This window comes from Rattus norvegicus, chromosome 5, assembly GCF_036323735.1.
Source record: "Rattus norvegicus strain BN/NHsdMcwi chromosome 5, GRCr8, whole genome shotgun sequence".
In the NCBI taxonomy this organism is placed as follows: Eukaryota; Metazoa; Chordata; class Mammalia; order Rodentia; family Muridae; genus Rattus; species Rattus norvegicus.
This window is the reverse complement of record NC_086023.1, coordinates 33,125,671-33,153,091: the sequence shown is the minus strand read 5'-3', so window position 1 is coordinate 33,153,091 and position 27,421 is coordinate 33,125,671. Positions and strand designations below refer to the sequence as shown.

At 38.9% G+C, this 27,421-nt stretch overlaps 1 protein-coding gene across 4 annotated transcripts; it reads right to left on the bottom strand.

Moving 5' to 3' along the window:
- Positions 1 to 177: 177 nt before the first annotated feature.
- C5h8orf88 (similar to human chromosome 8 open reading frame 88) lies at positions 178 to 25,707 on the bottom strand. 4 transcript variants are annotated; one of them, XM_056985544.2, is made up of 6 exons: positions 25,549 to 25,707; positions 19,635 to 19,733; positions 17,562 to 17,635; positions 14,996 to 15,071; positions 8,386 to 8,532; positions 178 to 589 (listed from the first exon to the last, which is right to left on the bottom strand). In XM_056985544.2, the coding sequence occupies exons 2-6, from the start codon at positions 19,711 to 19,713 to the stop codon at positions 570 to 572; spliced, it is 396 nt and encodes a 131-aa protein (XP_056841524.1). In that variant the 5' UTR covers positions 19,714 to 19,733; positions 25,549 to 25,707; the 3' UTR covers positions 178 to 569. The 4 variants fall into 4 exon arrangements, with proteins under 4 accessions (XP_056841524.1, XP_056841525.1, XP_063117341.1 ...); XM_056985545.2 differs by having other exon boundaries at positions 8,426 to 8,532; XM_063261271.1 differs by having other exon boundaries at positions 8,426 to 8,532; positions 25,242 to 25,660.
- Between the last annotated feature and the right edge of the window lie 1,714 nt (positions 25,708 to 27,421).

Here is a 27,421-nt window from a genome sequence, read left to right as displayed (position 1 = left end):
GAATCAATCGTGTTTCTGAAGGTCTACCATACCCCTGCTATAGACAACTATTTTGAACACCGGAATGATTCTGGGCTCTCTAGATATCATAATGACCTGGTCAAGTGTTCGTGTGCAGTCGGTGGGAAAAAGGCCTAGTGACTGACGTTAAGGGCAACAAAAAGTCTGTACCATATATACATCGTAGCAAATATTTTATATTTGAGAATCTTTACAGCTTACATTTCCATTCCATTATTACAAGTGGTGAAAAACAAGAATTGCAAGTAGCATGCAAATTATAATACAGTCTTCCCACTTCGCCAACAACATCCCTACTTTCGAGTGTTCCTTCCCAATTTTTGCAGGAGCTGCCTGCAAAGCTGAAACTGATTAGAAAAATTCTTTATACTTTAAAATATCTCTTTCTCCTTTTATGAGAAGCCAAATAGCCAACCATCAAAAGTAAAAATAAATTGAATCGTCACAGTCCATTAGTTATTGTTACTAGGTCCACTTCATTGGCAGGTGTCCAAAATATAAAATGAATAATTCTTTATCTTCAAATTCATCTGTTCTTAAAATGCTACTTAAAACTTTGGTTGTTTTCCTGTAATATAGAAGAAAGACAATTTATCAATTAGTCTAACTGAATACTGTTTTCACAAATTAGCTTATTCAACCAAACACTATGAATCTTCTATCTAAATGCATGTTACTATAGAAACTATTAAAGTGACTGAAACTATCAAATACATTTGTGTTTCAGTAAGCCTGTGTAATCCATTCTTAAAAATAGTAAGTTGTATTCCAAGTTGGTTGTTCTGTTTCTGTGGTGCCTAGTTTTATGTTGTTAATGTATAAAGCAAAAGTAAACAATTCTAATATGTTTATTCAAAATAAGTGTGCCACGCTTTTATTAGCAAAATAAAGTGTCAATGAATTATTTAAGCCTGAAATAGCAATTGTGTTTTGTCTATAATTGAAATATATATTTATTCTTACAGACCAAGAAGTTATATGTTCCCTTAGACGTTCAAAAAAGTGAGAAAATTCAAGTATCTAATACCCTTTTCTTTGCCAAATATTCCTTTTTTAAGTAATTTCCAAAAAAAATGGCTAATGGGCTAGTGAGATGGTTCAGTGGGTAAAGGTCTTGCCACTAACCCTGACGACCTGAGCTTGCTTCCCAGGATCTGTGTGATGGGAAGAACAGTGACTCCTGCGATGCTGTTTTCTGACCTCTACACATATGCAGTGTGCACCTCCATACACATACACGACAGACAAAATAGAAATGTTTAACTGGCTGGAGGCAGCTAAGAAGTTTCAATTATGGAATATTGATAAAAATAATCAATATGAATACGTTTACTTATAACCAAAGGAATATATTTACTTACAATGGGGATTGGTATGTGTGTGCCAACTGAAGCACAGATACACATGCATACAGACCAAGTGGGCAGGCCAGGTTTCTGCTCTGTGACTTCCTCCTTACTCTCTTGAGATAAGATGTGTCATTGAACACGGAATTGGTTGACAGTCAGCAAGCCTCAAGGACCTTCCTATTTCCATACACACCCACACCTAGCTTTTAATATGGGTTTTGGAAATTCAAACTGAGGTCCTCATGACTGCAACTCCTCCAGCCCACTGAACTACTGGCCCAGCCCCATGCATGACAGCAGAAAGGTAAGGATTTTCAAGATTTAAAATTGGGAAAAGATGATAGTATTCTATAGGCCACAGGGGAGCTTTTCTCAGCAGAATGATGTTCCAAATCTCATCCTAAAATTATCATTACTTTTACCTAAAGAAAGTAATGATTTTGAAAACAATCAAAAAATGCCAAAGTAAGCTTCTGATCTGCTTCCCTACCTGAGACAGATCAGCTGGACAATAACCTCCCACAGCCCACAGCCCACAGCCTCCCAGGGGTCTACACTAACGAGGGACACAGATGAGAATTTCACTCCAATCCTCACACCAGCTGGGACACGCAGAGAAGCCAGATGACTTGGGACCTACCCAACCTGCCAAACTCCACCTTCCTTCCAGTCCACTTCTCCACCCAGGCCAGACCATCTACCCGACGCCCTCCCACACCCTCTGCCAATCTGCCTCTCAGAAGGTCTGCAGTCACCAGGGACACAAGACACCCACTCTCACCAGAAAGCACTACCTGCTTCCAAGGAGGGCAGCTCTAACCCAGGTAGTAGGATGATGTCATTATGCAGCAAAGCAGGTCCAAGATAAGGCGAAGCCTATCATTGGACAAGAAGGAGGGGCAGGCGGGGAAAATCTAGGAAGGAGGGAGGAGGAGGAGGAAGCAGGAGAAATCAAGATGGAGACAGGAAGGAAGATGATCCGATCTGGGTGGTCTAGGTCAATCTTATCTTGTCTAGGTGGGCGGCTTCTATCTTTATTAATTGGCAGTGAATTTATTATGTGGATGTACTGTGGAGTACTTAACATATAAATCTAATTGTTAAACTACAAGTGTCTAGAGCTTTAATTTTACCCGCCAAGGGGACAGTGTATGAAAGCAGCTGGCAGAGAAACATCTGGAGCATGTGGCTTCTGTGGATCTGTGCCTAGTGAGAATGTGCAGGAACCAGTTCTGCCACTTTTTTAATTTTTACCACAGCACAAGTCACAGAGTCTGAGACACCCAGGCCAGTTAGCACCAGGGATAACCAGATGGCAAGAGGCAAGTAAAAGAACATAAGCAACAGAACCCAATGCAAACTGGCACCATCAGAACCCAGATATCCCACCACAGCAAGCCCTAGATATACTAACATGCCTAAAAAGCAAGATAATGACCTAAAATCCAATTTCATGAAGATCATAGAGGACGTTAAGGAGGACATAAATAACTCCCTTAAAGAAATACAGGAGAACACAATCAAACAGGTGAAGAAATTGAAAAAAAAACATTAAAACAATAAAGAAATCACAAAGAGAGATAAGGCTGAAGATAGAAAACCTAGAAGAGAGAACAGGAGTCACAGATGCAAATATCACCAACAAAATACAAGGCATAGTAGAGAGATTCTCAGGCATAGAAGATACCATAGAAGACACTGACACAACAGTCAAAGAAAATACAAAGTTCAAAAAGCTCCTAACCCAAAACATACAGGAAATTCAGGACACAATGAGAAGATCAAACCTAAGGATGATAGGTATTGAAGAGAACAAAGATTCAAAGGGCCAAAAAACATCTTAAATAAAATCATAGAAGAATTCCTGAACCTAAAGATAGAGATGGCCATAGAATGTACAAGAAGCCTACAGAACACCAACTAGATTAGAAAAGAAAATCCTCTTGTCACATAATAATCAAATCAATAAATATACAGAACAAAGAAAGAATATTAAAAGCAGTAAGGGGAAAATGTCAAGTAACATACAAAGGCAGACCTATCAGAATCACACCAGACTTCTCACCAGAGACTAGGAAAGCCAGAAGACCCCAGGCAGATGTCATACAGACCCTCAGAGAACACAAATGCCAGCCCAGGCTACTTCACCCAGAAAAACTCTCAATTACCATAGATCCATAGATGGAGAAACCAAGATATTCCATGACAAAAACAAATTTACACAATATCTTTACACAAATCCAGCTCTATAAAAGATAAGGGAAAACTCCAACAGAAGGAGGAAAACTACACTCAAGAAAAAGCAAGAAATTAATCTTATCACAACAAACCAAAAGAGGAGTGAACCAGACAAACATAATTCCACCTCTAACAGCAACAAAAAAACAAAACAAAACAAAACAAAAAACAACCAAAAAAAACAAAACAAAACAAAAAAACAGGAAGCAGCAGCAACCATTGCTTCTTTATTAAGAAAGAACATCTCGCAACATCAGTGGACTCAATTCCCCAATAAAAAGACATAGGCTAACAGACTGCATACATAAACAGGACCCAGCATTTTGCTGCATACAGGAAATATACCTCAGTGACAAAGATAGACACTACCACAAAGTAAAAGACTAGAACAAAATTTTCTAAGCGAATGGTCCCAAAAAAAACATCTAGAGTAGCCATTCTAATATCCAATAAAATAGACTTTCAACCAAAAGTTATGAAAGGAGATGGGGAAAGACATTTCATACTTATCAAAGGAAAAATCCATCAAGATGATCTCTCAGTTCTTAACATATATGCTCCAAATGCAAGGGCTCCCATATTTGTAAAAGAAAAGTTACTAAAGCTCAAAGTATACACTGTACCTCACACAATAATAGTAGGAGACTTCAACACCTGACGTTCGCCAATGGACATATAGTAAAATCAGAAAATAAACAGAGTGAAACCAACAGAAGTTATGAACCAAATGGATTTAACAGATATATACAAAACATTTCTTCCTAATACAAAAGAATATACCTTCTTCTCAGCACCTCCTGGAACCTTCTCCAAAACTGACCATATAATTGGCCACAAAATAAGCCTCAACAAATACAAGAAAATTGAATTGATCTGGTGTGTTCTATCAGATCACCCGAGACAAAGGCTGGTCTTCAATAACAGCCAAAACAACAGAAAACACACAAACTCATGAAACCTGAACAACTCTCTACTCAATGATAACTTGGTCAGGGAAGAAATAAATACCTTTTAGAAATTAACAAAAATGAAAACACAGCATACCCAAACTTATGGGACGCAACCAAAGCATTGGTAAGAGCAAAATTCATAGCACTGAGTGACTTAATTAAGAAATTGGAGAGATCCTACATTAGCAACTGAACAGCACATCTGAAAGCTCTAGAACAAAAAGAAGCAAACACTACCCATGAGGAGTAGACAGCAGGAAATAACCAAATTCAGGGCTGAAATCAAACAAGTAAAAAAAAAAAAAAAAAACTATACAAAGAATCAACAAAACTATGAGCTTCTTTTTTGAGAAAATCAACAAGTTAGATTAAACCCTTAGCCAAACTAACTAAAGTGCACAAAGACAGTATCCAAATTAACAAAATCAGAAATGAAAAGGGAGACAAAACAACAAAAACTGAGTAAATACAAAAACTCATCAGATCCTACTACAAAATCCTATACTCAAGAAAACTGGAAAATGTAGATGGAATGGATGATTTTCCAGACAAAACCAGGTACTAAAGTTAAATCAGGACCAGAAAAACTAAACAATCTCATAACTCCTAAGGGAATAAAAGCAGTCATTAAGAGTTTCCCAACCAAAAAAAGCCCAGGGCCAGATGGTTTTAGTGCAGAATTCTATCAGACCTTCCTAGAAGACCTCATACCAATACTGCTCAAACTATTCCACAGAATACAAACAGAAGGAGCGCTATCCAGTTTGATCTGTGAAGCCACAGTTACTCTGATACCTAAACACACAAAGACCCAACAAAGAGAACTTCAGACTAATTTTGCTTATGAATATAGATGAAAAAATACTCAATAAAATTCTCACAAACCGAATCCAAGAACGTACAAAAAAACCTTGATCATCAAGATCAAGTAGGCTTCATCCCAGGGATGCAGGGATGGTTCAATATTTGGAAATCTGTCAACATAATCCACTATATAAACAAACTCAAAAAGAAAAAAAAACCACATGATCATCTCATTAGATGCTGAGAAAGCCTTTGACAAAATACAACATACATTCATGGCAAAAGTCTTGGGAAGATCAGGAATTCAAGGTACATATCTAAACATAGTAAAAGCCATATACAGCAAACCAACAGCCAACATCAAATTAATTGAAGAAAAACTTGAAGCAATCCCACTAAAATCAGAAACAAGACAAGGCTGCCCACTCTCTCCCTACCTATTCAATGTAGTACTTGAAGTCCTAGCCAAAGCAATCAGACAACAAAAGGATACAAATTGGAAAGGAAGAAGTCAAAATATCACTATTTGTAAATGATATGATAGTATACTTAAGGGACACCGAAAAATTCCACCAGAGAACTCCTAAACCTTAAAAACAACTTCAATAAAGTGCCCAGATATAAAATTCAAACAAATCAGAATCCTTCCTCTATACAAAGGATAGATGGGCTGAGAAAAAATTAGGGAAACAACACCTTTCACAATAGTCACAAATATAAAATATCTTGATTTGACTCTAACTAAGCAAATAAAAGATCTGTATGAAAAGAACTTCAATTCTCTGAAGAAAGAAATCAAAGAAAACCTCAAGACAATGGGAAGATTTCCCATGCTCATGGATTGGCAGGATTAACATAGTAAAAATTAGACATCTTACTGAAAGCAATCTACAGAATCGATGCAATCCCCATCAAAATTCCAACTCAATTCTTCACAGAGATAGAAAAAGCAATTCTCAACTTCATCTGGAATAACAAATAACTGAAGATACCAAAAACTATTCTCAACAATAAAAGAACTTCTAGGGTAATCACCATCCCTCACCTCAAGCTGTATTTCAGAGAAATAGTCATAAAAATTGTATGGTATTGGTACAGAGACAGGCAGATAGATCAATAGAAGAGAACTGAAGACTCATAAATAAACCCACACACATTTGATCACTTGATATTTGACAAAGAGCCAAAACCATATGGTAGAAAAAAGACATTTCCAACAAATGGTGCTGGCCTAACTGGCAGTCTTAATGTAGAAGAATGCAAATTGATCCATTTTTATCTCCTTGTACAAAGTTCAAGTCCAAATAGATCGAGACCTCCACATAAACCAGATACAATTGAATCTAATAGAAGAGAAAGTGGAAAAGAACCTTGACCACATCGACATGGGAAATTTTTCTAAGATCAACAATTGACAAATGGGATCTTATAAAACTGAAAATTTCTGTAAGGCTAAGGGCACGGTCAATAGGACAAAACAGCAACCTACAGGTTGGGAAAGATCTTTATCAATCCTACATCAATGAAGGGCTAATATCCTATATATTCAAAGAACTCAAGAAGTTAAACTCCAGAAAACCAAATAAAACAATTTAAAAATGGGTACAGAGCTAAACAAAGCATTCTCAACTGGAGCATCTCAAAAGGCTGAGAAGCACCTAAAGAAGTGTTCAGCATCCTTAGTCATCAGGGAAATACAAATCGAAATGACTCTGAGATTCCACTTCACCAATCAGAACAGATAAGATAAAAACCTCAGGTGACAGCAGATGTTGGTGAGGATGTGGAGAAAGAGGAACACTCCTCCATTGCTGGTGGGATTGCAAACTGTTACAACCACTCTGGAAATCAGTCTGGAGGTTCCTCAGAAAATTGGACATAGTTCTGCCTAAAGAACCAGCTATACTGGTCATATCCCCAAGATGCTCCAATATGTAACAAGGACATGTGCTCCACTATGTTCACAGCAGCCTTGTTACAGGTAGAAGCTGGAAAGAACCCAACTGTCCCTCAGTGAAAGAATGATGCAGAAAAGGTGGTTCGTTTATACAGTGGAATTCTACTCAGCTATTAATCTGACAACTTCACGAATTTTGCAGGCAAATGGATGGAACTAGAAAATATCATCCTGAGTGAGGTAACCCAAGGAGGAGGAGGAATGGGATTAGGAACTGTGGGAGGGTGAACCACAACAGGGGGCAATGACTGGATAAAGAAAAAAAGGAAAGATGCAGACTGAAAAAAAAAGCCAGGATTATTAGAGACCAAAAAGAACAGATGTCAGTGAATGCAGAATGACTGATAGATACATTATTTATATTTTAATATGTTATTTAGTTTAATACTAACCACACAGAAATCATCATTATCTTCAATTGCAAAAATTAAGGTTCAAGGTAAGTCACTTTCCAAGCTTGAAATAGCAATATACAATAGAGCAACAACTTAAACTCAAGTATGGTATGGACACCCATGTCCTCACCTATAAGCATCTAGCAAAGTGTAGTACATATTACTGTGTCTGCTTTGATATACTTGGTGGTTTGGCATGAAAATATCAATGGCGAAAAGATAGCAGGAATATCCTGTTTAAAAAGACTAATTAAACAGAATAAATGGTCAAGCACACTTTTCTTCAAGGTGTCAGGGCACTATCCGTTCTTTAAATATTGGTAGGATGACTAGATATCTATACTTAAAAAATTAAAGCAATTCCCACTTCATAATATGTTATAAAATAAATTCCAGGTAGATTGTAGAAGTTAGGTGAAAACTAAGATAGAACTTTTAGATTGCAGGATGATACTTTCATAATCTACCATCAGAAGAGTTTTGCATTCAGAAAATCACAATCAAAATTCTGTCCTATTTCTTGAGTAGATTATTTTATTATTTATTTTATGTGTACATTTAGATCTTTTTCATATCACTACCTTATGATACAGAGTTTCTTATAATAATAATAATAATAATAATAATAATAATAATAATAATAATAAAGTTAAAACATTGAAGACAAATACCTGAATACAATTTTGCAATAAGGAAGTGAGGAACACTCACTGGTTTCTGAAGTACAATGGGATGATCAGGCAGAAAGTCTGGTTTTTTTCTGCAGATGGAAACACTTGAAAGCTTCAACAAGAAATCTCTGCTGTATTTAATTCTCTCTGTAGATATTAAAATTTAAACATAATTATAAAACAATACTATTCAGATTTAGGAAAGTTGAGAATCTATGATAGTCAGGAGATCCAAAACAGGGTCCCTATCTTTACGGCAACTAACTATTGAAATACTGCCAATTTCTCCTCAGAAACATCCAATCACTGCACCAGAACTGACAATATGCTGAGGCTGAAGGCAATGGTTTCAATATTCTAAAGGAACCAAGAGAAAAGAATTGAGGAACTCCTTATCGGTGAAGGGGTAAACACTACTAACACTCTCTAATAAGGGAAACTAAATGAATTTACCAGCAGATATGATCAGCAAGAAATGTTAAAAGGAAGTCATTCAAGGAGAAGAGAAATGATCCAAGATGCAAACTTTTCCCTTCCAAATGGAAGCTCAAAGGAAAGGAGAACAGCCAGCAAAGTTCGCAGACTCCTGCTGTTTCCTCTACATGGCAGCAAATTAAATGTGTGTCACTGCTCAAGTACGAATGCAGTCATGTGTGTTTCTAAGGTATAGGTAGAGTGACCTGCATGTAGGAACATATCACGTCACCATAGGCTTGAAATGGTACAATATTAAAAACAAGTAAAAAGTTGGGTATTGTAGTCCCTAGATTATACTCAGAAAAGAAATGGTAACTAGGAATCCATTCAAGAAATAAAAATAGGGGTTGGGGATTTAGCTCAGTGGTAGAGCGCTTGCCTAGCAAGCACGAGGCCTGGGTTCGGTCCTCAGCTCCGAAAAAAAAAAAAAGAAAAAACACAAAACCATCTATAAGTATGCAAGAAAGATAAAATGGAATAAAAATTCATTTGTTATCAACAGAAACAAGCAATAAAATAATAGGTCAACTAATATCCACAATCACATCAACTGTGAATAGCCTAATAAAACAAGCAAACTTCTCATATGAAGGGCCACCTAGAAAATATTTGAGATGATCGAGTCCTACAATCTGTTACAATATTTGATTCTGCATCATAGCACAAAAGCACCACAGATGATACATAAATGAAGAGTGTGGCTCTGTTTCAAACAATTTTGCTTCTAAAACAAACATTTGACCCAAAGGCCATAGTCCTCTGACTCCTTTGTAATGCATTCCATAAATGGATACAAGTTGACTCTAGGTTTAAAAAAACATCCAAACACTGTTCTGCCTGCAAAGGACATATTCAACACAAATACTTGTATAATATATATATATACATATATATATATATATATATATATATATATAAAATCTATCACAGCAAGATTAGAAATAAGAAAACTGACATGGCTACCTTCTCGGTCAGGCAAAAAGATAATTTTTAATGTTTTGTGTAATAGATATTTTAAAAGACATTAAACAATGTTAACGGAAGTAAATTGGGGAAATTAGACAACAATATTATAAAACTCTCCTTCCAAAACTAAGAAAATTAAACACAAAAAGTAGCATTTTGAAATATTTTATCTAACTAGTTATTATAGAGATCACACCTACAAAACACAAGTTCATTTTTAATATACCTGTTATAATATACAGATAGCAATTATATATAGACCAAAACCAAATCTTAATAAATGAAAGACTTTAAATCATATAAAATACATTATTTAATAAAATTAAATTATACACCTATAATACCTAGAAAATCTCAAATATCTAAGAACTCAAATCATATATTTCATTAAACATTCATAAGATACAATAATAAGGGAATTAAAATTAATTAAACAATTCAAACACAGCATTCAAAATGTATAGCGTGGGGCTGGAAAGCTGGCTCAAAGGTTGAGAGCCTTGCTCCTCTTTCAGAGGACCTGAGTTCAATTCCCAGAACCCACTTGGTGGCACCCAATTAATTGCAATTCCAGTTCCTGGGAATCTGACCTCTTCTTGCTTCCACAGGCATCAGGTACACCTTTGGTCCACATACACATACTCAGAAAAAAAATCACATACATAAATTTAAAATTCATAAATCTTTCTAAAATGTATAGAATATGGCTTTAGCATTGCTTCAATGAGAACAATTCCTTATTACATCAAAAGTTTTGGACAACCCTACTGCTGAACATACCACATACTTCAGTCATAGAACATGGAGTAATCAAGCTGGAATGATCTAGAAGCTTCAGTCTACTGGCTAGGATTCCTAGTGCCAGATGGTGCTGTGAACACTACCTGACACTAAACCTTGGGACACACAGTGATGACAAGACATGCCTTCTGTGCCATAGTGCCATAAACGTAATGGGAGATAAAAATCATGTTAAGATTGCATTGAAGGCCTGTTCTACAAGATGAAGTGCCGTCTTCTTGGCACAATTATCATCCCAAGACTACAAGTCATAAGCCATAACAGAGAAACCACTCCTTTAAAAAGTTGAAGGACAATACCATTAGACATGCTAACATTGATAAAGGAAAGGCTTTGGCCCTAGACAAAGAACTACTAGTACAGAAGAAATGCTGAGAGCTGGAGAAATAGACTTCCCAGAGAGGAACATCCCAATTGGTTATCCAATTCCAAAGGGCCATGCCCAATGCTACTACTTTTATTCTGCCAAGTGAACATAGTGCTAAACAGGCTGCCGATGGCTGGGATAAATTCATTTCTCAATCTCCATCTATTCACTGTAGATGATGCTGAACACAGAGAATCGCAACTGGCCATGGTATATTGAATCAGAGACTGCAGAATGAACAGCCCTAAGTGGAACAGATATACTCCACCCCCTCTTCCAAAGTCTCGGAGATCACTGAAAAGGAGGAAGCAGAATGAATGTAAAAGTCAGAGGTTGAGGTGACTATGGGGAAAGAGTCTCCTAGCCACAGAAGAGCAGAAAGGATGATATGAACTCAGAGCGGTTAGGACAACATGTACAAGACCTATGCAAGCTCCAGCCAAACTAATCCCAGCATGGGAAGGGGAGCTGAGGAGGAAGTCCCTTCGTTAGCTAAGGAGCTCTTGGCAATTGATGGGAGAGGGAGAGTCAGTTTTCTCAGAGAGTAGCTACTGATACATTGGCCACAGTACAGGGGAATTCTACATATCCAAGAATATTTGGGTACCATAAATTTGTCCTAATGGGTTTTAAAAAGTAAAGGGTCACAGAATTATATTCATTAGTGAATGAGGGTGGACGTAGGAGGAGTTCAGAGAGGAACGTGAATATGATCAAAGCACATTGTACAGAATACAAATCATATGTATGTAAAGAAATGTTCTGCTGTTTCTGTGTTCTTGTAACAATTAGGTGATACAGAAAGAAAAGAAGCTCAGAATTCTAGTGGCTGGAAAATCCAAACACCATGGCATGTAGGAAAGTAGGAAGGAAGGGAGGGAGGGAGGGAGGGAGGGGGAAGGGAGGGAGGGAGGGAGGGAGGGCAGGAGGGAGGAAGGAAGGAAGGGAAGAAGGGAGGGAGGGAGGGAGGGTTGGCTGCATCTTAACATCCAAGGAAGTATGCAAGCATAGGAGGCGTGAACATGTTAGAGAGACTGACATTAAACCATTTTAAACACCTCTCAACTCTTACCATTATACTGAGAAATGAATCTCAACAACAGGTTTGTTGTAGACAAATCCCACATAACTGTACCAGTAAGAAAATAAATATATGCAATAATGACCTAATAAGCTATACTAAAATGCTAGGGGTGGGCAGATGGAACAAACTAAATGTAAAGTAAGAGAAGGAAATTTACAATCACCAAAGAACAACATAAATAATTAAAGACAAAGCTGGTTCTCCAAGAATAAAAACAAAATTTAATAATATCTAAGTATATAAATGAACAAAAAAATCTACAAATGACCAGTGTCTGAAAGAATAGTAGAGTTCTTACCAGAGATTCTACAGATATAAAAGGTAGGATGAGCAACTTTCTACCAACATTTAACATGGATGAAATGGATATACAAATGTTTGGACATGGGTTAAACTTTCTTTAATGGGTCTATTTGAAAATTAGATTTTATCAGAAATAATAACTAAATAAACTAAATAACTAAAATAATAATAATGATGAATGCCAAGCAACTGGATTTCACAGATTCATCTAACTACAAGGTCTCTTCTATGGTCTATCAGTCCAGCTTCTACCCCAGTGAAATTAAAAAAAAAAAACAAAAAACCTGTAACTTCTTTTATATGAACAATAAATAACAACAATAATCAAAAGTTTAAGGCAAAAGGAAAAAAGAATAAATAAGTTGTATAGCCATACAATAGAATTCCTGTCAACTACTTTTCAAGAAAAAAAAATCACACTAGAGAACAACAGCGATTATTATTATCTACCTGAAGTTGAGTATGGGAAGACTGTGGGCACAGAGGCAAGTGTGTGACAAGTGAGTGTGCTTTATGGTGGATGTAGGGATGCTTACACAGTTTTGCAATTTACCTAGGGTACAAGTCACACACCTACAAATGTGACTTCTATAATATCTAAAGTGCATCTCTGGGTAAAGCTCCTAAGGAATGGCTATATGTGAGACAAGAGGAATTTAAATTTGGATAATAAGATGGGAGGAAGAGACTGCACAGCTGCTGTTTGCTGACAGGGCTGTGTAAAAAGAGGCACTGGGAAGCTTTCTGTGATGGGAATGGCTAGTGGCTGAGAACTACGGATTAGCAACTTCAAACTGCGGATGGCGTAATCACAGGAAAAAAATAAAAATAAAAGAGAGCTATTAACAAGGCAGGGTGGAGGGTTGGTTCAAACAGTAGAGAATGACTAAGAATAAACAAAATCTAGAGAGCCAACAAAATCTAGTAAGAGCTTTAGAAAAGGAATTAGGAGGAAAATGGAATGGAGAAAAACTACCAGAGAAATGCACAAACATACTCCACATTGGAAGGCCCTAAGTTTTCACAAAGAGAAAATCCTCCTTTTGTCTGGTTTGTTTCTACAGATCTGTCTTTTCTAGTTGTTCATGTAAACTGAGAATAGCTCAAATTTTGTCTACCTTATTAAAGAGTGCATGTTTGAGAGCTCATCTTCAACTAAAACTTTCTATTTAGTCAAGTGTGAAAGTGAAATAGAGCTATTTTCAAACAAACTCAAAAAAAATCATCTATTTAAAACCCTTCTTCTTAAATCTTCTGAAGAATGTACTGAGCAAAGAGACAGGAAATGAAAAGGTGACAATGTGGCCATCAAGGGAAATCTCTAGTGATATTACAGAAAAGATTCAAGTGTGGAATGCCCAAGCTCTTCATGCACGGAATGACAAGTAGATCACGGGCAGGAGCAGCTTTCTTTCAGCTTTATAATCCCAGTAAATGCTAAGCTGTTTGATAAACAGGACAAAAGATAGCAGCTGAAACAAACACATGGTGGTCCTGTTTGTTTCCTTGGTTGTTTTTCTTTCTTTTTTAGTTTTTGAGACAAGGGTCTCTGTGTGGTCCTAGCTATCCTGGAACTCACTCTGTAGACTAGGCTGACCTAGAACTCGAAGAGATAGTCCTGCCTCTGCCTCCCCAGTGCTGGGATTAAAGACATGAACCACCACTGCCCTGCTACAAACGCACAGTATTTCAAAGTGGTAATATCCCTCCCAAATGATCTACCAAGATTTTAAAAGCCTGTTACACAAATATAGAATCTGATCCAACAGAGACCACAGAATGTCAATGAGCCCCAGACAGCCTAAACTACCCTGAAAAACAACCATGTTAGATGGTTCCTACTTCCAAATATGACAACTTACTACAAAGCAGCAGTATCCAGCATGGAGTACCAGCATAGGGTAAAGATATAGGATAAAGGATTAGAACCGAGAGTTCACAGGTAAAGGTTAACACCCAAGACACCCAATTCCAATGAAGGTTCCAAAGCTATTCAATGAGGAAAAGGTGTTTTTAATACTGAATAGCTACATGAAAAAGAATGAAACTGGACTCTAATCTCCCACTATATCCATAAACTAACTAAAAATTGATCAAAACCCCAAAAGTTATAAAAGTATCAAACTCTAAAGGAAACGGGCAAATATTCTTAAAAGCCGACACTTGTTTTTTACATCTAATCCTAAAATACAAAGAAATAGAAAACACGAGTCAGACACAATCGAATTAAACGCTGAGCACTGAAAGTAGAAAGTGAGAAAAAAATGTTCCAGCCCAGGGAAAATACCAGAAAACCTGGTATCCAGTACCTGACAAGGGTTAGCACTCAAAATGAAGGGAGAGAAGGGTTGGGGGAGAACACAAACACATTAAATCAAAAAAGAGACCACCACAATGAAATTTGATAAAATGTGTAAATAACCTCCCATCTCATTGGAACCACTGTTATTCTAGTGTCTCCTTTGGTGCACAAAAACCAACATAATTGTTAATACCAAAAACTAAACCTAAAAAGATAATGCAATTCTTCCGCAGGCAAAGAGCAAAGAGAGTGACCCTTACGCGACCTCTGAGGCTCTGTGACTGAAGTGGGGACTTGGGCAGAAGTGTACCTTTTTTAACTGGAGACTGGTGTTGCTGCTGCTCATTGAGACCTTGAGAAAAGGCTTGCATTCCATTCGTCTTACACTGTTGAGGAAGAAAATGCAGTTTTAAACTGGGTTTGAAATGCTTATGTAACTTTTTCTTTACTACCCAGAGATATTTTTCTAAGGCCTGAAATATCAAGGCATACTTGAAGCTGACGATAAGCCATAATGAAAAGTTTGCTTTTTAACATGAACAACAGACAGCTGGTCTCCTGCTACACACTTACACTCCCCGCACTCAGGTAGCAGAGCTTCGAGGGTTTTGAGTTCAAGAGCAGCCTGGGCTACAGAGGGAAACAGAGTTCCAAGTCAATCAGCTCACATCTCCCTATGAGGGGCTGCACAGGGGAGCCCCAGAGTTTCCCTAAACAATACAATTATTGCCATCGTCCTTGGTTATCCAGAATAAGTAGATAGTACGGCCCTACTGAAACCTCACATCAGGTTGCAGAACACAAACATCAAGCTGGAGCTAAACTAATAACTCCCACTGGCTAGCTTTTTAAAGTGCCAAAAGATAGTATACAGACTACTGTGGAACTAATCATCAGTGGTCTTACCCACTGATAAAATCCTGTATGCTAGATAATAGTGACCTGCCAGTCAAGACGCGACCCGTAGTGAAAAGTGGCATGCATACTGCATAGTTAACTAAGCTCATAAGACTTCAGGCCCACTTCACAGGAGAGAATTCATACCTGCTATTATAAACCTGGCTGAACCATGGCCTGTGAAGTAGCGTGCTCTACAGGGATAATTTACTACTGTTGCTTTGGACATACATGGACCTGTTCAACTACTTTCTAAATATTTGTGTCTTCACCCCTAATAGCACTGCACAGAAGCATTCCTCTCCTCCTCGGTCTTGCCCAGGCACAAACACTGCATAGCTATGTAATAGGACATGCCGGTCAAGAAGTCATCATTAGTGAAACAGTGGCGTGACTGGTACGCACTTAACTAAGCACATTCTGGTACAATGGGGGGTAGTTAACTCAGTGAGTCATCACTGGACAAAATGAATGTTGACTTCCTGGCCCTAACTGGGACACCAGTATTTTCCCTGCACCTCAAGACTCTGGGAATATCCTCCAAGAGGGGGTGAACAGGACAAGAGACTGTGATGGCAAGGAGTATTATGAAATACTTTCTTCCAGATATGGTGTACACATGAACTCACAGAAACTATGGTTATCTGTACAAGACCTGCACAAGACTGAGCCCTTCAACATTCTAGAATGGCTGGCAGAGTGGTCCTAGACAAGATTAGCAACCAATGGTAGCTGAAAGAGAGGAAGTTATTTCCCTTTGGAGGCTTAGCTTCTGGAAAGGTGTTCATGACCCAGTAAGCAACCCCACGTCCCACACATGCAAACAACACTAACTAAACTCGGTGGGCTGTAAAACACACACTCACAGGTATAAAACTACATGGGTCAAACACAACCCATGAGGAGACATCCCAGTTCTCATGCACAGAGAAAACAATCAAAAACAACAAAAGATAACATTTATAAACACTCAGCAAGGAAAAAATGTTACCTCTGATAACAGGATATCACCCCCGCTAAGGTAACAGAGCCCCATGCAGTCCACAGATAGCTCCCCTCAGCTGATAATACCCTGAAGGAAGAGCACTGTTTAACACAGTAGTTCTCCTCCTGTACACTGCTGCTGTCTGTGCTTACCACAAAGAGCCTTTCACACTCAAAACAGTGAAAATGCGGTAGAGACTCATTCTAACCTTCACTATAAAATTGAAACATCTGTCTTTCTAGCAAAAGAAAATGTTCTATGGTCATGGAAGCTAAGGTATCTCTCTCCCTTAGCTGCCCACAGCTGCTCTGTTTATTAAACAGTTGCCTAGGCTGCTAATGATGCGAACATTAATATCACCCATGGCTTCTTTCTGGAAGTGTCTTCATGAGAACAACTACTACGACGACGACTATTAGGAAATGAGTTGTCACTTGGGAAGGGCCATAGCCTAGAAAAAAATTGCACTAAGGATCACAATGTATTTAATTTTTTAACATAATGTAAAAAAAAACTAAAAAAAGCAGTTAAAATACTTCTATGATAGGAAAAATGTTAAATTTAAAACAAAGAAAAATAATAACCAGAATAGTCAGCTCTGAGAAGGGTAGGAAGAAAAGGAAAATAATTTTAGGAAGATAAACAAGATTTTTGAATTGTCAGACTTTTGTTTTTAAATTTTTAAACAAATATAGGAAAATGCTTACATTTTAAAATGCTGAGTTAGAAATATGTAGGTGGCATGCAATCCTTAATATATGGATAAAATAATCAACATGTTTTAATGTAGAATGCACTGAACATAAGGTCATGCGGACAGCCACCTAGCAATGTCATTTTACAGTCTATAATGTGTGTGTACATATCACACACACACACACACACACACACACGCACACGCACACGCACACGCACACACTGATAAGCATGTACTGTATGTACTGTACCACCAAGCTGCTTCCTGGCCCAATCTGCTATAATATCTAAGACTTACTCTGCCAACTCCACTTTGTAAGCACTGAGTGTTGCATGGATATTCATTCTGAAAGTTGAAAGGGAACACTGGTCCTGTTACGAGAGGGGAAGTTTATTTTAAATATTCACACACACAATAAATGACATCCCACAGTTTAAAAAGCATCTGTGTTTGTTACATCTTTGACACTGTTACAAACTTTATGATGGTTCATTATTCGACAAGTATTTACTCAATGTTCTGACATCCAGCTGATTAAGAGACGGGCAAATAAACATGACAAGAGTTTGTGGTGGAAAACACGAGCTTACAAGTAGTAACTATTGTATAATTCCACACAGTAAACTACTTACTGTGAGCTTCAGAGAAATCACTGAGGTGCCATATTTGGTTGGGGGTACCGGGAAGTATTCATAAAGCAAGTAAATATTTAATCTGCATTTGAGGAAAAAGAAAACTCTTCTGGGGACCTGAGTTGTGCAAAGTACAGAGCTGTGCTCAGAAAGCCTAAATTGACTGATTTGTGTATGTTAGCTTTCTATCTACCAAGCCTCAGACTCACTGTCTGCATCTTAAATGCGTTCTACTTCTGTTAGAGATCCGGCACCCTGTGATCCTTCCTGTTCACAGCACAGCCTTGAAGGGAAGGGGTCAGGAGAATCTGCAAAATGGGGATGGGGAGACTGCAGACAGAAGCTGCCCATGGCTTCCCATCATTCACCCTGTGATAACCTGAAGCTCTGCCTCTCAACACTTTCCAGTACACAGAGGATGCAGCACCTGCACATGGGGTCCAAAGCTGTGCTCCAGGAAGAGCCATTAAGTTCCCTGTCACTGCTAAGGCACAGAGGACGATGTTGAAAGGGAACATGACTAAGTACGGATGATTTTCCTTAGGAACCAGGTTGGAAGAGGGTGGTAGTATGTCTACATTTTCTACTTCATTTTTATAGAAATAAAAGGAGCATGTTTTTCCTTTATTAACCAGTCCATTAAGTCAATGGGGCAGATTAGACTGAAGGTATTTTTTTTTCCCGGAGCTGGGGACCGAACCCAGGGCCTTGCGCTTCCTAGGTAAGCGCTCTACCACTGAGCTAAATCCCCAGCCCCGACTGAAGGTATTTTAAGGTAGTTTTTATGTGTCCCACTGAATTTACACCACAGAAGTCACTGGGGCAATAAGGAGTCATATATTACAAGGTTGTGTCCAAAGCACAGGTTTGTAAAAAGAAAGAAAACTATTTAAAATTGGGAGCGGGGTTGAGCAGGGAATGAACCCAGGACCTTGCCTGTGTCAGGCAAGCATTATTCTGAGTTATATCTCTAGCCAGTTTGTATTTTTAATGTTATTAGTCTATTTAGTGTGTGTGCATGTACATGAATGTATGTATGTGTATATATATGTATGTGTATATATATGTGTATGTATATACACACATACATGTATAGGTCAGAGCACAACTTGCAGGAAACACTTCTCTCTTTCTGCCATGTTGGTCCCAGAAGTCCCATCATGGTTATCATAAATTACCCATTTAGATTTGAACTGTCTCTATGGCCCGAATAAACCTTGACTGCAATCTTCTCGCCTTAACTTTCGAGCAGATGGATTACAGGCCTGAGCCATGAGGCCAGGCTTACTTTTACATAGTCGGTGTTATTTAGACTTCTGGAACACTTGCTCGGGCACATCTATAACTCCTGCTGGCATTCCATGTCCAACACAGTAACTCCAGGCACTGTTGCTAAGACTGTTGCTGCTCTGTGTGTTTCACAAGACTAATTCTACTATTCACTTACAAGAATCACAAGGTAAAAATAACTTATTGGAAGGCTGTCACTTTGACCAGAGACTAGTTAACTATACAAAGAAACACTGAAAAAAAAAAAAGCAAAAACCAGCTACTTTCAACTTACCCTCCCTCTTCCGTGCCTGGTCAGTAACACTTATGACCTAATAACCTCTCCACCAGAAGACATCATTAACTTTTATTACTCCTTTTAAAATCCACCTCAAATAATTACTTTATAAAAGACTAATTAGCTGTTAATAAGTTAGTACTTAAAAGAATTAAATACTCCGTCATTTACCTGGAGGAGAAGAGAGATGACGAACAGGTCTTGCTGGTTGAAGCGGTTTGCCAATCAATTTTTTTGTTTCCATTGTCATAAAGACCTTGAGGTTCCATACTTTAATAAGGAAAAACACATTTTTATCTTTTAGGCAAAATAATTAAGAGTGTTTATACCTTTGTATATATGCGAACAAGCACAATACTCATTTGAAAGTATTTAAGTGGAAACAGAAATGAAACCCATTTAAAATATTCAACAACCAACTTCTATATTGCTTACACCACAGTTATACAGTCCAGCTTTAAGGTACTGCTGCGTCTTCTAACCACTTTATCGACCCGCTCCTGTTCTTTAATGGTGAATCACGGATGATTAAATTGCGCTTTGGTCTTCTGTGTTCATGTCTCCAGCTACCCACAGGCATGTGGTGATGTAATGTGTCTTTAGCCTTTATGTCCTAAACTCTAGTCCTGCTTTCCTCATCGTCTACTGCTCTTGTGATTTCTACATTATCATTGGGACATCAACCAAACACTTCCAAAATGAGTTTAAGTGCTGCAGTAACAAAAATCTTCTTCCTGAATTCCTTAACGTCATTACCAACTCCCTTAAATACCCTTTATTAAACATACCTTCAGTTTTAGTCACTCTGATTCCTATCCATTTTTCTTCCAAAAGATATCTCACACATTTTCATCAATTTTCCCACTACCCCTTGACCATCTTTTAAACAGATATGAATGCTCCCCACCTTGGGACACCTAGAATAGGTGCACATTCTGACACTTAGAGGAAACTGTAGAGTACTATAACTTTTTCTTCCATTCTAGACAAAAGTGAAAAACAGTTTTTTCTTAATGAAAAAACATTTATTCACTCAATATCCCCTACAAAATAAAAAGTGGATAAAACAAGCCATTCTTTGAGCAAGTAAATAAATATTGGCATCTTTTGAACTGAGGTCCCTTTATATACAAGCAAGCTATAAAAACATGAATGCATGACTAGTGGTCCAGGCCTGAAGGCCTACTATAATCACTACCTGTTGGACAGTGAGGCAGGAGAATTCTAAGGCCAACCTAAGCAACTGAGCAAGATCCTGTCTGAGAAATAAAACACTTAAAAATACCTTGATATATACAAGGGTAATATTCTTCTCTCCTGTATGCAAGGATTTAGGTTAAGTCCCTAGCACCTACCAAAATAAAACAAAAATACTGCCCACCAGGTCCAGGTCTTAATAATAATAGAAAGTGTTTATATCCATAGCATGTACAATAAACCACTTACGTACACATTATTATTACAAACAACTCTGTAACTGAGGACACTCACAGAACAAGCATAGTAACCTACCACTCAGAAAACTAAGGCAGGAAGATTGCAAATTGGAGACCACATTGGGCCACCTAGTTAAATTCAAAGTTATCATGGGGTACTTGGCCCATGACTCAAAATTAACCATTTTTATGTAAGCATGCCTAGATTCATACCATACATCTAACCTAGCTATAGACAGTAGATAATAACCATCTTACCTTCTAGGTTTGCTTTAAATACAAATATAACTTACATAAATCACTTAGAATACTGCTATTACACAATACAGTAAAAGGTAATCTGTCATTCTCATTTTATAGTTAAGTGTGGAGAAACAGTGTCATGACCTAAGGTCAACAAACTGAAATGATAGCTAGGCTTTACCCATGCTAGAGACAATACTCTATGTAGAACAGTGGTTCTCAAGTGGTGGGTTACGCGCCCCTTGTGATAGTAGAATGACCCTTTCACAAAGGTCACATATCAAATATCCTGCATCTCAGATATTTACAATTCTTAACAGTAGCAAAATTACAGTTATGAAGCAGCAACGAAATAATTTGTGCTTGGGGGTCATCACAACGAGGAACTGTATTAAAGGGCTGCAGCATTAGGAAGGTTCAGAACCACTGCTCTAGAGTCTAACTGTGGCGTCAATCTTCTAAGCATCCCACAATTTCCTGGTAAGAAGCCTTTTCCTATTTTCCCAAAGCAGCCCTACTACCTGTTCTGATGTAGTACTTATTACACACTGCATCTACCTGTTAACTAAAGTTTCCGTTTAGTCTTTGAGAATGTCATACACATGTTCAGGGATACAATGCTCTATTCCCCTCCAAGGGCTCCTCCACTCCCAGTCCGCCACCAGCTAATCAATTCCAGTTCACCCTTTCAGGATGCATGGAACGTGAACAAGGCCTCCTCGATCACGGAGATTCAGGAGGTTGTTGAATGGCTGTTACTCTGTTTCACCAGGACAGAAATCCAGCTATGCCTCTAGATGCTTTCCCTCCCTGTTACTCTTATCTCGCAGGGTTATTCGTCTTTCCAGACCAAAGTCAAGGTGCTGCTATTTCCTTACAAAGTATCCTTGACGCTTAACACATGGCTTAAAGCAAAGCAGTGTTTTAAAGGCTGTCTATGTTCTAATGAGTAGTCAAAAGTGAAACAAGCCCACTTTCCTTACCTTCCTTTCCCATTAGCTCCCACTGTATTCATCTATTCCTTTTGCTGAAGTATATCATGTAAATACGGTAAATGCTTATTTGAATATACCATTAATTGGCTGAGATCACAAAAATCTAGACTTCAATTGTCTTTTCACCCTGCTATCTACAACATAGTTTTACTAAGCAAGCCAAGTAAGTCTAAGACTTTCTCATTATAACTAAATTCATGGTGCACAGCCTCCTAAATTCTAGGTGTGTCAAAATAAGACAAAAGTAGGACCTTGCTTAGCTTTATATACTGGTCATCTAAAAGTAATTATGACCTTAAGCAAATTGTAAGCCCTATTTACATTTCCTCAAGTATACCTATGATTACTACCCACTGTTTTGTTCCAAAATGCTTTCTCTTATTTACAAGTCCCTGGGATACAAAATTCTAACATCACAATAATGCAGATAATCCCTCCAAGTCAGTTGTGCCCACTAACCTCAGAGTCAATTTTTCCTGAAATGTGGGGATAAGCCAACCAGTACACCTCTCAGTATCTACCTTGCTTTCTTATGTCTGCTAACTAATAGTTTTAATGAAACAATTAACCATCTAAACAGTGGTTCTCAACCTTCCTAAGGTTCTGACCCTTTAGTACAAGTTGTGGTGACTCTCAACTATAAAACTATTTTTGTTGCTATTTCATAACTGTTATTTTGCTACTGTTTTCATCATAATGTCAATATTTTTGAAGACAAGTGTTTGCCAAAGGTGTTGAAGCCCACTGTTTTGAGAACTGCTACACAGCTGACAAGTCAACATTGTATTTGTTAATAACACAACAGTGACTTAACAGGAAGCAAAAAACTATATACTATTTTCTATGTGGAATATTTTTAAAAAATTATCAAAAGCCCTCTGTTGTGAATTTTTGATAATATATGTTTCTTTACCTAATGTTTATCCTAACCATTCTGATGAGGACTCTCATAACACCACACAGTAACTTTCCACCCTGTTTCACATATGCACTAGTGAATGGGAGTGCAAAAGAATAGAAGACCTTGGCACACAGTTCCTTGTTTTCCATGGCTCAGCTGAAACTGAGCTGTGGACTGAAGTCTCTTCCAGCTGCTGAGCAAGGCAAATCCACACTATTCAACCCAGGGGATTCCAAGAGCTGGGGAGTTACAGATTTGACAAAACAATAAACATAAAAGGAAAGCCTTTTAGTGACACCTACCTTTCAGTTGGCAGTAGGAAAGGGAACACCTAGGTCTCCCCACATTATTAACTCATAGCAGTCAAAAAATTTAAAAAAAAATACATTCCACACATACTTTTTAATATGTTTTCTCTGCAAAGTAAACGCTGCTTGCACAGAAACTCTGACACTGCAGGAAATGAGTTAGAAATCACACTGCACAGTACACTCTCATCATTTTGTTAATTGAAGGGTTAAGTATTTACAAGTAATCATATCAAACTGAGCTAAAAGATGCTGATCAAGTGAAGACTCCATTTAGTTAAAAATTAATAGAGGCTTAGCTGAACTACTAAGTCTGTGAATAAAATCACTTCAGATTTTAATGCCTGTTTCATCTGGGAGCTTAAAAGCTTTATAAAAGACAGGACTTGCATAAGAAACAGAATCTCACTCACTGATCACGCTGAATAGCACGGGCAGACCCATGAGAAAGCTGTCTTTTAAGAGGCAAATACAGTTTGTGACCTAGATTTTTTTTAAGGCCATTTAGCATAACATTTCAAAATATATTCAAATGGTTGCTAAAGTTTCTTTCAAGTTTCAAAAATGCATTCTCTTGAAGGAGAAGCTGCTCCCGAGTGAAATCAGTAAACTACCTTTAGGGACATTAGTCGGGAACCTTGAAGTTGCTATTCCTTATATACCAATACTAACTATCCCAGGTTCCTTTTCTGTTTTGCAGAAGTTGTTCTCCTTCATTCTGAAATCACAAACTAACTAGAATTTTCTAAAATATAGTAAAATAAGCACATAAGTTGAATAATTTGTATGCAGTCCATACTGACTGAGCATAGATGCTTTAAATTAAAACACCATTTTTAGCTGTTACTACATCCTAATACCTTGCAAATGTTACTTCATTTAACACAGAGCTTTACGTGAACTGTTCAAAGTCATTAGTCCCACCTTACAGATAAGAACCATGAGATTCAGAAACCCAATTCTACGTTGTTACCTAAGAAGTGAGGATTGGACTACAAAATTCACCCATCTCTGAAGTCATTTCTTTATTCAGACGTTTGACTCCACTTTACATGCAAGTATTTTATGTATTGATGAGAAATTAACTAGGAGACATTTATAAGTTAAAGTCTCAGTGGAAAAAATGGGGATGCTAACATTTTCCATTTCCAAAATTTATATTTTTTTCTTAGAATATTAGAGTATGCCATGTTTTCTTCATACTAAGCATAATGTGGAGTTGAAGAGATATAGGGCTGGGTGTGTGGCTCAAATGGTATATTACTTGCCTATCACGTATGAAGCCCTGGGTTGGATCCCCAGAACTGCATAAAACCTGGTATGATGGCTCACATCTAAAATCACAGCACTTGGGAATTCAAACTCATCCTCAGCATCAGAGTGAATGAGAGGCCAGGCAGGGCTGGATACACTGAGTACAAAATTTAACATATCCCTTTAAAATTCTTGGCTTTTTGAGGCTAAGGATGTAACTCAGTGGTAAGATGCTTCCCTAGGATCTGTGAAGTCCTGGAGTCTACTCCCAACGCTACCGAAATAAGTTATACAGGGTTCTAGTACATTTTTTAAAGGATCCCTTTTATTTACCTTCTGTATATTTCTCATATGAAAACCCGTTAAGATTAAAGTTCAATTTCCTACTTCAAAAATTCTACACTTCAAAGTATTCCTTAAAACCGAACGCGGCTTATTAAGAAACAAACAAAAAACAAAAACAAAAAAATCCTGTCCTGAAAAAGTAGCCAAAAAAGTAACAAAATATAAATGAACGGCTCCAGAATCCATTATTAGATAGTGAAAACGCATAGATATATATATTCCATAAATCTAATTGGCCTATTTGGTTTAAAAAAAAAACTACCCAACAGCTAAACGTAGCATCACAGTGTTCGTACCTTCTCTAAAAAGCCTGGAGAGGGGGGCTAAAAGAGGGGTTTGGTTTGGTTCGTTGTTTTTCTTTTTTGAGCATCTTTCAGTAAAAGACACAATTTAAGGCTTCGCTGAGACAAGCTGCCCAGGCAACAGGTGTGCGTGGCGTCAGTGGGGACAGTCTCAGTGGCGGGCACTGGTGGGCACCTGCGGGCGAGCGGGCAAGAGAGAGGCAGCCGAGGCTTCCCTGCCTCCGCCCCTCCTGCCCGCTCCCCCGCGGTGCCCGCAGCCCACCCGGTGCCCCGGCTGTGCGGGCGGCCTCCCCTCACCTACCGCCTCAAGACCCAGGAGGGTTTCCGGCGCGGCGTCGCGGCGCTCAGCCCAGACACGGCGGCCGAGCGCCCGGCTGCCGTCGGGGAACGGCTCCCGCCGCGCGTCGCCTCGCGGCCTGGGTCGCCGCGGCAGCCGGCTGGGGGCGGGGCGCGGGCGCGGGCCTGGGCGGGCGGGGCCCCGAGGGCAGGACCGTTAAACCGGCGGCGCGCGCCCGGTCCAGGGGCTGCGGGGCGCTGAGCGCGGCGCGCGCACGGGGAGCTGCGACCTCCCGCGGGTGCGGACGGGCGAGCTCGCCCTCGATGGGGCGCCCTCGAGAACCGCCTCAGGCTCGGAGGTCCTCAGTCCACACTCCTCGCGGGACCTCTGGGCAGACGGTCTGCGCTGTGCGGTGGAGCGGAGGGGTGGGAGCCAGCCCGCCTCTGTGAGGGAGGCAGACGCAGTGGGAGAGGCTGGGTCTGAGGAAAGCCCTGTCTGTGACCCAAGCTCCGGAGCAGGCGCCCAAATCCTTTGTTTTCCTGTTGTAAGGGACTGTTGGTAGCAGCTCTACCTCATTGGTCTGGTGGATTCCAGTTGTCCACTAGGATGATGGTGGGAAAATGGTGTTCAGCCATCAGGAATACACATTTTCACTATATTACTTTCTTTTCTGATGCTGTGTCCAAAATACAAACAAAAAACACCACGAAAAACTAACGGGAGGGTCAGTTTTGGCTCACAGGTCGAGGGTATAGTCTAAGATGGTGAAGGTGTGGCAAGAGCACGAGGCTGCTGGTCCTAAGAAGCAGAGGTGAATACCAGCTCGCTTCGCACTGTTCATTCAGTCCTGCAGGCTTTTCTCAGCCTCAACCCAGGCTAGAAACTCCCTCACAGACATACCCAGAGGTTTGTTGCCTAGGTGATTCCACATCTCAGTTGATAATATTACACTTCGCAGATGAAAGGATGAAAATTAGCTAATGAAAGTCAATTTGAATCCAAATCCATTCTTCCCATCTTCTTTCTCTTGTGAGGTTTTTTCGCTGTCACCTTCACCTCAGGATGTCCATATGCCTGTGATGGAAGACTGTGTGTGTGTGTGTGTGTGTGTGTGTGTGTGTGTGTGTGTGTGTGTGTGTGTAAGAGAGAGAGAGAGAGAGAGAGAGAGAGAGAGAGAGAGAGAGAGAGAGAGAAGGGAGGGGAGGGGAGGGGTGGGGAGGAGAGGGAGAGAGACAGAGACAAAGAGACGGAGAAACAGACACAGGCGATGGCAGGATACAGACAGCCCTCACAGGACTTAATACAAATGGGCACAAAGCACTGGAAGAAAACATTCAGGAGTACAGTAGAAAGATGGTTCACATGACGCTCAGGCCTATGCAAAAGTTTTTTCTGGGAAGGTAATACCTCCGTTGTTTCGGTTACCTGGAAGAAAAATGAAAATACAAAGAAGACAATACTTTTAGTGCAGAGTAAGCAGAGATGGACAAAGAGGAAAACTTAACAAGAGGTGATTTAAATCAGAATCTGAGCCTTTAATGGTGGATCTCTTAAGTGACATTTTTACAGCTTTCAGGCAAATGACATGATCAAACTTGATTATTTAAAAGATTGATCTAACGGTGGTACAGAGGATAGGTGTGGGTAGTGTCAGACACAGAAACATAGGCCATTTGTAGACATTTACCAATGCTACAAGAAGAAATAGGTCTGCATTAAGGATGAAAGATATGTATTATATTTAATATTACATATATGAATAGTATATGTTATCTAGTTATAGAGAGAAGGAGAGAGAGAGATCCTGAGGGAGAAATAGTACAGTTTGTTGGCAGTTTGGACAGGAAAGAATGTCTTGGGTTTCTGACCCAGGATGAACTGAGTCAGCAGTATGAAA